This window comes from Solea senegalensis, linkage group LG15 (assembly GCF_019176455.1).
Source record: "Solea senegalensis isolate Sse05_10M linkage group LG15, IFAPA_SoseM_1, whole genome shotgun sequence".
Taxonomy (NCBI): Eukaryota; Metazoa; Chordata; class Actinopteri; order Pleuronectiformes; family Soleidae; genus Solea; species Solea senegalensis.
Genome location: NC_058035.1, coordinates 9287191 through 9297081, shown reverse-complemented (window position 1 = coordinate 9297081; position 9891 = coordinate 9287191). Strand labels below are relative to the sequence as shown.

Below are 9891 nucleotides of genomic sequence, written 5' to 3'. Positions count from 1 at the left end.
GCATCGCCAAAGCACCAAGAGAAAGATTATCAATATACTTGTCATTTGTAAAATTAAAAAAACAAACATTAATTTACAATGACAAAACCCCTGAACATTTGCTAGCCATCATCACAAACACCAAAATATGTTTTAATACCTTTATTTAGCAGTGGAAGGTCAGCAAAATCAAAATAAAATGTAAATGCATTAAATGAGGTTCATAAGCAGCTTTATTTTTAATTTCTATTAGGCAGAATGTAGTTCATAATAAACAATTTCATGTAAAATGTACAGTATGGAGCTCTATTTGGCCATACCGCATAGGTTAGTGCAGTAGTAAATAATGAAGCTTTCAAAAGATGTTAATACTTGAGTATGCATTTCTGGACTATGGTTACACAGCAAACAATGACAACACTTTCGATCCTCCATGTCTTTCTGTGACTAGCATTCCTGTTTTAACAGCACCATTTTATCCACCCACGGTTGACTCCACACAGTAAATGTGCACGTGTAAGGCTGAAAAGAAGGGTTCAGAAAAGGAAAAGTTTAGAATAAAAGGTCAGAGTGACAACGCCACCATTGATATTAGCAGTAATAAACTATTATATCAAAACGATACAAAATAATGTTGACTTTGTTAAGATAATTGTTGGGTATATGTGACGCATCTCATTATTTTCATCAAAAATACATTTAATCTCTTCTCAAGAAGAACATTTTATAGTGGATATGGTGTTATTGATATTTGATGGTTGCAAGCATATTCCCTTTGATTCTCTATGGAAACAGTAAGAAAGTGCAAGGTTTCAAAGAGGGGGAGGTATGCAGTTGTTTCACACCTGAAAATACAAAGTATACTCTATGGGTGTTAAAAAAAATACAGACTATCTAGTCTAGTGTCCACTAACTACTAATATAAAATAAAATGAGTGGACTCAGCAGTCAAAGTATTACCCGAGCCAAAGCAGGGTCCTGGTGGATGGCACACACTTCATTTGTGTTGTTCTTTGTGCAGTTGGTCCTCGCCATTCTCACAGTGATGAAGTAATTGACTCCAGAGACAACCTGAATGGAGAAGTGAGTGAGAAATAAAGGAAATGGTGAACAAGGTAAACCTCAATTTCATGACATTCCATTAGGTTTCACTTTCAATGAACTGTGTAATGATATGACTGATAAAAACTTATGGGGAAATAAAAAAACAGGGTAGAATACAGGTGCAAACTGTCAAAGGGATCTGCTAGCAGCTGCTATCAAGTTGGACACTTTCAACTTCTCGTTTTCCTTCTGTGAGCTGACGTCAAGACTTGAGTTTATTCTTTTTAGAAAGAACACTTCAAAGATGGATGATTAAACGTAATTTGTGTTGATAAAAGTGAACTTTGACCCTGGATTACTCTAAAACTACAGAGAAATATACTAATAAAAGATGTCAAAGATAGACAAATATTCTAATTTCTGTTGCAAAAAGGGAAATTTGAGCCTCAATAAATCTGAAATCATAAACTACTAATAAAAAATGTGCACTTTCAAAGATAGACAAAAAAACCTCAGTTTTGTTGTGAAGTAATTGAATAATTAGTTAATAATTAAAATAAATAAATAAAATGAGCCAAGGTGAGATTACTACATTCGTCCCACATTGGCAGTGTGACAGCAGCCATTAATCACAAAAAGGTAGCGATGGAAGAAAAACAGGAATATTCAATGAGAATTAAATATACGCAAAGAAATGTGCAACAGGAAGAACATAAAAACAAGAGGAAAGACTATAGGTCGACTATAAAATAGACACAATGCACTTTACTCATTTGTTTTGATGTATATCTTGACATTTTTCTTTTCAGTACGTTGTTTACAAATGCTTTCTATAGGATTTTATTTTATTTTCAAAAGCGGAAATATGACTACTTGGTCTGGTCTGTACCGTTTGCGTAGAATCGACATAAAGGAGCCTACGGTACATTATTCATTTAGACCACGGACAAAGTGGTCGGAAACTGAAAATGTTTTCATTTCAAATCTCATCCGTTTACTTCAACTACTGCAGTGCTGGTTCTCGTCCGGGTTTTGCTCAGCATTACGGTGAATGCTGCATTGTTGCTTGATTACTCATCTGGGCGGGGGTGTTGTTAGAGAGATTTGACCACTGTTTTTGTGGAAGTTTGGCCTACAGAATTGAAGCCTAGATCTTTTTCTTTGAAAGTGATTTTGAGAACCACTACCATACACTCTGTCGACACTGAGGGCATATGTTACACTCTTGTATTAACCACGGAAGCACGTTTTAAAACACAAACGTTTCGGGAATCGACTAGTCAACGGTAACCGTTACTAACCTGTTTCTGAACACGGACCATACTCGCCACTTGGCTGAGGTACGCGTCGTTGCTGCCTTCGTTGTGTTTGAGCACGGCGAACTGCAGGGCGTCCTGTACAGCGGCATCATTCATATCAGCGTCTACGCGGCCCCCGACCATTCTCTGAGCGAGCCCAACGGCGAGAAGAACCGCAAAAACGGGAAATATGGCTTGACACTTCATGTTTCTGTCGCTGTCAGGTCCAAACAACAGATCAACAACCTCCCGTTTGTTAGCCTTGACCAGTTATAAACAGCGACGTCACAGCCGTTACGTACACGGGGGGTGGGATTAAACCACCGACCGTGATTACGTAGCCGCGATATCAAGGAGGGTTGACATATCCAGCGCTCATATTACACGGTTTAGATTGGATGAGATTAGAGTAAAGTAGACCACAGACACGTCTGTGACGTGTGATCTAACTCCACTTTGTTTTAATACAATAACAACATTCTATCATAACAAAACGTCATGCAATTCTATAGTTTACAGCAGGTGCCACAAATAAATTGTCTTTAACCTTTATTTAACCAGAAGAACCTCTTTTTCAAGGGAGTCCTGGCCAATATGGGCAGCAGCAGATATAAAAACCTCAACACAGTTACACAGTAAAGAAAATGGATGAAATTTACCAGCAGATTATGAGAAACAAGTGCATGTTGAGGAGTCAGCATAAATAACTCTCTGTTTGTATTTGACAGCGCTCAAAGAACCTAGTTTTTCAGTCTTTCTGCAGCATGGACCTCCATGATTATATTGATTGAAGGGGGTCCTCTGAGCAATAACTTTCAATACATGTTCTGCTCTACTTTTCGCAGAAAAGTGGCTTCCTAGAGACATGAGTTCGACAACAAAAAGCAGGTGGTAGTGATTCAACAATAACTCAAAGTACTGATATAACCCCACCCCAGTAAGCAACATGGTTTTGCTGTGTTTGCAGTGGTCAAAGTGCACTAAAGAAAATGACACAAACCCCAATGACACTATCACTACATATTCCTTTGGACTTGAGTAAATAATCAGCATTTTGTAACAAGAAAAACATCTACATCTGTAACCATGAATGTATACTTAAATTAAATAAAACTGAAGGATGAAAGGTCTCCTCATATGCATGATTATGTAAAAAATGGCATTCAATCCCTGTTGGTCTACTACATGGTTCTCACATGTCAGAACTCACTCATACTGAACCAGAAAATGACACTGCTGCAATCACAAACTATGCATTAGTCAAAGCTTTTATGAGAAATTAAGAGTTGAATTATATCCAACAAAAAATAATAGTAATATTTGACATAGGGTTTGATATAGTTTAACTTTTAATAGTATAAACTGTGCAGGGAGTTTATGATGTTATGGGTCACCCTGATTGAAATGATATGGAGAAATAGTAAACAAGGTTTGTGTAAACAAGTATTAACTACACAACAGAAGTGACAAAGTCCATGTGCTTAAACAAAGAGAGCTTGTGAGATTTTTTACCAAAGACCAAGCTCTCATGCTGTCAAAAGTCTGAATGTTTTCAATTTATGATGGTCGTGAGTATTTTTTTTTAGGTCAGGAATTATATGTAGGCACACAGTAGGCATTAATATGAATTCCTACACTTCCAAAGAAGGCCGATATTACATATTAATCCTTCAGTATTAGTAAAGTCACAATGATTTACAAATTACAGGACATCAGGCAGTAAACACACATCTGAAGCATACATTACAAATAACAGTAATATTGTTCAGTAATGAAACCGCAGCTGTAACATGCAATTACAGAACTCACCTGTTTCATGCTGACTTTCAGAGATGGGTGGTGTGGGTAGTGCTGCTGCTGCTGCATGACACCAGACTTGTAGCTGTATTCAATCACAATACATCCATACAGTCACACCACTGCATTAATTTTAAGTACCATTCACTAACAACAACTTACATGCTTCAGACAGTGGTGTTTAAGTGGATGTTTAATCAGAAGGCCCCTCTCCAGCAGCTGTTTGGGGTGTCTATAAATATTTTTTGAGTGCATCTAGACAGACAGAGTAGATAAACTTATTACTGTACAAGCAAAAAAACAACAAAAAACTGCCACGGCTTACATTCACTTCACTTGGCTACTGAATTTCAGCCCAATATCAAACAAGTACAGTAAGAGGAGAACTAAGCAGCAGCAGAAACTGTGTCAATGGGCACACAGTTGTTAATAATAGTAATGACTATGATAAAATTAATTTTTAACTCTACCAAACATAGTGACGTGATCATGCAACTGAAATGAATCAGACCGGACATACAGGCAGAGACAATAACTGTGTAGAAACCATCACATAATCTAATGAACGAACTAACTTTGACATTCTTCTCATCACAAACACATACAGCGCCGATGCAGTGCATTTCACATTAAACAAACTAGGTAGCACGTTAGCACACATAAACGTCTTCACACAAAAAGGCCTAAAAAATAATAATAATAATAAAAAACAACAGCATAATGTTACCTTTATATAGCGATTTCTTCTTCTTCTTCTCCTCCTGCTCCTCTTTTCTTCTTTGTGCACCCTAGGGCTCGGACGGCCTTTTCATCTCACAAGTAAACCATCACATGTCTGTCACTTGACCCCCAGCTGTTGACTTGTAACCTTGTCCAAAAAAGTGGAGAAGTTCAAAAGCCGTTGATCCACTCTAAGAGACATGTAACTACAGTACTTTTTTCCACGACTATTGATTTGCAAATGTGTCCCAAATAGGAAATGTTCACACATCACATTGTTTTGCTTTTATCTGCCACTGAAATTGCAACACTGCTGAACTCATATGAAGGTTTTAATAAATGTAAACATACATACAGATGACACTGACAATCCACAGATTAGATTAAACACAGCAATACAATGCATCAAACCTTTCAAGTTATGTTCATTAAAAATATATTTCACCACTGTGTTGTTTTGTTAAATAACCCTTTGAGATCCCTAAGGACAAATGTATATATATATATATATATATATAAAAAAAACCATTATCTATAAATTTAAACAATAATATACATTTCCTAACCTCAAATGACGACGGCTTCTTGAGAAAATATTTTCTCAATATTTCAAAAGATGATGGAAATAAGAAAATAAACTTCATTGCTTGTGTCAACTCACTGTTGCTTGAGCTGACATTGTTTTAATCACAAGTAGAAACAAAATTAAACTATAAAACATACATAACTCATTTAAAAATGTATTTAAACCACCATTAAAATTGAATTTTTGTATAGAGAGCTCTAATACCAGAATGTGCACTCCCCAACTCTTGGAGTCAGTTACAGAATCCCTTGATGGTCAACGGTGCCTGAAACCACACATAATCCTGCCAGTCCAACACCTCTGCTCTCGGTTCCTTACAGGAGCTGGGATCTGTAGACAGAGCAATAATTTGCTTCTTTACACAAGCCGGCACTTTAAATTGCAGTTTCGGACGGAACCAACCGACTCCGCAATCCCTGTGAGCCAGCACCAAGACCGTGGTGGGCATTAAACGAACAGGTCTGGTGTCAGACAAAAGGTCAGCCACAAAAAGTGTGCGGAACAGTTGCCTTAAGCATGAAGAGACCCGTAGGCATTGATCTCCCCCTGCCAAAACCAGTGCCTCCATGTTTATCTCATACAGTTCTTTGGGCAGGACAAGGGAGCCACCCATGAGGAACAGCACACGGGGTACCCTGCTTAGAGAAAAAAGCACCTCCAGCTGCTGTAACACCTCCTCTAGATCCTGTAGAGTTTGCTGACACTTCCGCCCGTCCATGTCTGCAGACTGCACCAGCCTGCGATTCACTGTGTCTTTGTCCTGAAAAAAAAATATATGCCACACACCTTTAGTTATACCATCTACATGTCTGACTTCACACACCAACTCACAGTTACATAAATATAATAATTAAGGATGTCTGCAGTCTTTTTACTACAGAGGATCTGCTGATACCTAGAAATTATCTGAAACTTGTGTTTATATACCTTTTCTGAGGTCAAATTTCAAGCATTCTCAAGATACATTTTCATGCTTTTCCAGCACCGTACAGCTGTGGCAAATCAGACTTTTACTGAACAAATGCATATGTACTCAATATGATTATTTTACTTTTAAACCACATTAAAAGAGATGGTATTAAGATACAAACAACCATAATAGGTTGTCAGTCACCCATTCAGGCAAGCTCCAGTTGGAGCAGTTTTCGTTTAGACTCTCCACCTTATTTTAGTCCTCCATCTGACATGCAAAGTATTAAGTCAGATAGCTATTTGTTGTGAAAGAAATACAGTAAATATTTCAAGCATTTTCAAGCACTTCAAAAATAACACATTTAAATTCAAGCACTTTTGAGGATTTCAAGCACCCATACAAACAATTGATTCTTGCATTTGCCTACATAAAAGAGCTGCACAAAACACTAATTAAGAAAAATGGTCAGTCAGTAAAATCAATAACATTCCTATCTGAAGTTACCACAGGCAGAGAAAGATGGAGAGGGAGGGCTGAGGTTTAGCTAAGGCAGCTCTGTCTGTTAACTGCTCACTATTAATAAAAGTAGCAGACAGCTTGCACTTATGGTAAGCCCTGTAGTTGGCACACCCTACCCACAGCTGGGTAGGGGTGATGCTGACTGCTTATCAGTTTAAAAAAAAAAAAGAGCCAAGATCAGCTCCATTCCAATTCCTGAGATGAAGATTGCCATGATAAATCTAAGTATAAATGCATATACATACATACAGCAGTATCAAAACAATAATGAAAATTTGGCTTATCACATACGCAAACTTCACATCTAATAACGTGTTCACCTGCACAGAGGATTGCCGTTTCTGTTGAGAATACAGCAGCTGATCATACGTCATGGGTAGCTGCTGCCGCTGATAGAGAATGCACTTGAGGATCTCACTGACGAAGCGGCAGCAGCCTTCTTGGGTTACAGTGCCAGGAAAGACGACATCCACACAGCCTTGCTCCTGTGCTCTTTTCACCACCTCAGCGTCATTGTCCTCAGTGTTGCTGTGTTGTTTATTGGCAATCTCATCAGATTCTTGCAAACTGCTGTCACGTGAAGTGTCCTCGTGGATAATGTCTGTACAAACGGGAGCAGGAATAATGTCGTTAGAGTAAACAACAGGCCTGTTCCTCTCAATTTTAGAAAGTTAAATGTTAATGAAATCTTTAGGCCTGTTTTCCAACAAAATGATAATCATAAAATTATAGATTGTACAGTGCTTTTCACGGTATTTAAGGCTGCTTTACCTCGTTTAAACCTCACATATAACCGCTGTGCAAGAATTACAGAGCTACTTTGATTAAACAAAAGTAGAGTCAGGGAAATAGTGACTTATACATATTTGAAAATGCCCAATATTGTGTATAAAGTACAAGTAAGTAAGAAGATGCTATCTGCCATCTTGAGTCTTTTCACTCATCCTGACATGACTTGCTAATATAGACCTTTATCTTTTACTACATTGTATAAACTTGAACTCTGCTAGTGCATTTCAGTGTTCTTGGTTGGTCTGTCAGCATGTGATCTCTTCTGTGTACATATCTTTGTAGCAATACATTTTTATATTACATAGAGAGGTTTGATTTCCCAGATTAAGTAATTCCATGTAATGTGTACATCTGTGCAGAAGATGTTTTTTTTCCCCAGCATTAAGAGCAACATGTACATATACATTCTTATGAATTAACACATTCATAATTCATAAGAATGGTTTAATTAGATTATAAATAATGTCTTAATAATATAACCATTCACTGATGCCAATCAAGGTTTATAACTCTATAAAATACATGACAGTTTAGTGAGAGAATGTTTTTTCTTTGATGGAATCAAAGTAAATGCTTTCTGAGAAAGTCTGCATCTCCAACACAACAAGAGAAAGGCTACCACTAAGCCTACATCTGGTCAAAAACCAACAATATTTAATTGGTAGAGAGGATATTCACTAAAGATCACTACTGTCATTCTTACTAGTTTCAAACTAGTTACAGATTATCAATACAATACATCAATACAATACAATCAATACAATACAGTTTTTACTGGTCAGAATGATGTGACTTTTGCATTTACATGAATGAGATTTGTCATTATAGACATCTACACTTCAGCTACAATGAATGTCAATATGACTAGTCATAATTCAAGTTCAAGAAATCTTGGATTGAGTTTCACATAGTCAGAAGTTGTAGATTTCCCAAACTCCAATTGTGAGTAGTCTTCATGACATTGTTGATATCTGAAACACTGAGATATTCACAATTGTATAGCTCTATTTGACAAACCCCATACACATGAATGGCAAAATTAACCTGCAGATATCTAAGACTTTAGTTTTGACCAATAAGAATGACGTCACACATATCTACAATCTGCACACAATGTACGTCAAAATGACGTCACAGATATCTGTAACAGTAATTCCAAACAGTCAAAATTTGTTTAAATGATTTGCTATATATTATGTACAAGCATTAGCAGTGGTGACATGATGCTGCCTGGCTGGGGGAAATGTTTTAACGGCTTACCATAAGACTCACTATGATAAGACGTTAAAACACTGAATTGCTACATTTGACTATCCAGAAATATAATTACAGACACCAACATCCTAACTTTATTATTTTCATTAGTATTATTATTATTTTCCAGCTTTAACTAACAGTTAAATGCCAGTCATGTGAGAGATATTTATAATCCACACAGCGGTTGTCCCTTACCACGGCCTACCTGCAGTGATGACTGAAGAGGGCGTAGCGACGTTTTCCTTGTCTTCGCTACTGTTTACATTCTGTTGCTGGGAATTTGAACTACAATTACGGGATATGTCTTTCGATGGCGATTCATTTTTCGCATCTATAAACGTGCTTGCGGCCGTTGGCAAGTGCTGTTCGACGATTTCCGCAGAAGTTCGGCATGAACGCGAGTCGTCGGGAACACTTTGTAAAGCTGTTCGTGTTGTACTCGAGTCCTGTTCAGCGCTCGTGTCCTTTTCTGAAGAAAACGATAGTCGTCGACTTAAGCCATGTTCCACACTTTTAGTAGTGCACGCACTACCCGAGTCGTCTAAGCTCGATGTAAGTTTAAATACTTCGTGGACTTCTGCCATAGTTTTGAATATCCCCGCTGCGTCTCTGCCGCACTGCATCATGGGACACGTGGGTTGGCTTCAATGCCGCGTTCAAGTTACACGGAAATAATCGGAAAAAAACTACTTCTCTTTTGAAAACGCATATTATGATCCAAATATTGTTCCAAACACATCGAAGAATCTGTTTATTCTTGCATGTAACCGGTTATCTTATGCTCCATCAAAGTAATTCAATAAAGATTTAATATCCAAAGCAGGGGTGCACATTTCTAGAAAAGAAAAGCACGTCTTATGTTCTTTTTTCTATTTATGTTGTAAGCATTTTAAGAAACAGCAGCCAAAGGAAATAAGGGGACTGATATGTTTGTGGGTGGTCAGGACAAATATGACCTAATTGATTAGCAAATCCAAATTTTTGGA

The 9891-nt window shown here is 37.4% G+C and overlaps 2 protein-coding genes across 2 annotated transcripts; both read right to left on the bottom strand.

Moving 5' to 3' along the window:
- Positions 1–126: 126 nt before the first annotated feature.
- Positions 127–2604, bottom strand: LOC122781639 (cystatin-C-like). Its single transcript, XM_044045486.1, has 3 exons — positions 2325–2604; positions 940–1050; positions 127–501 (listed from the first exon to the last, which is right to left on the bottom strand). The coding sequence occupies exons 1-3, from the start codon at positions 2526–2528 to the stop codon at positions 427–429; spliced, it is 390 nt and encodes a 129-aa protein (XP_043901421.1). The 5' UTR covers positions 2529–2604; the 3' UTR covers positions 127–426.
- A 2548-nt stretch (positions 2605–5152) lies between these two features.
- LOC122781558 (MAD2L1 binding protein) lies at positions 5153–9556 on the bottom strand. Its single transcript, XM_044045284.1, has 3 exons — positions 9111–9556; positions 7177–7457; positions 5153–6184 (listed from the first exon to the last, which is right to left on the bottom strand). The coding sequence occupies exons 1-3, from the start codon at positions 9529–9531 to the stop codon at positions 5657–5659; spliced, it is 1230 nt and encodes a 409-aa protein (XP_043901219.1). The 5' UTR covers positions 9532–9556; the 3' UTR covers positions 5153–5656.
- Between the last annotated feature and the right edge of the window lie 335 nt (positions 9557–9891).

Bases quoted from the DNA above. Each gene is read 5' to 3' on its own strand.
- LOC122781558 (XM_044045284.1), bottom strand. From the start codon at position 9,531: ATGATGCAGTGCGGCAGAGACGCAGCGGGGATATTCAAAACTATGGCA. The intron at 7,458-9,110 runs GTAGGCCGTGGT...CCGTTTGTACAG, and splicing joins CTCTTCAGTCATCACTGCAG to ACATTATCCACGAGGACACT. The intron at 6,185-7,176 runs GTGAACACGTTA...TTTTTTTTTCAG, and splicing joins AACGGCAATCCTCTGTGCAG to GACAAAGACACAGTGAATCG.
- LOC122781639 (XM_044045486.1), bottom strand. From the start codon at position 2,528: ATGAAGTGTCAAGCCATATTTCCCGTTTTTGCGGTTCTTCTCGCCGTT. The intron at 1,051-2,324 runs GTTAGTAACGGT...TTCTCCATTCAG, and splicing joins TGGTCCGTGTTCAGAAACAG to GTTGTCTCTGGAGTCAATTA. The intron at 502-939 runs GTAATACTTTGA...CCTTCTTTTCAG, and splicing joins AGGACCCTGCTTTGGCTCGG to CCTTACACGTGCACATTTAC.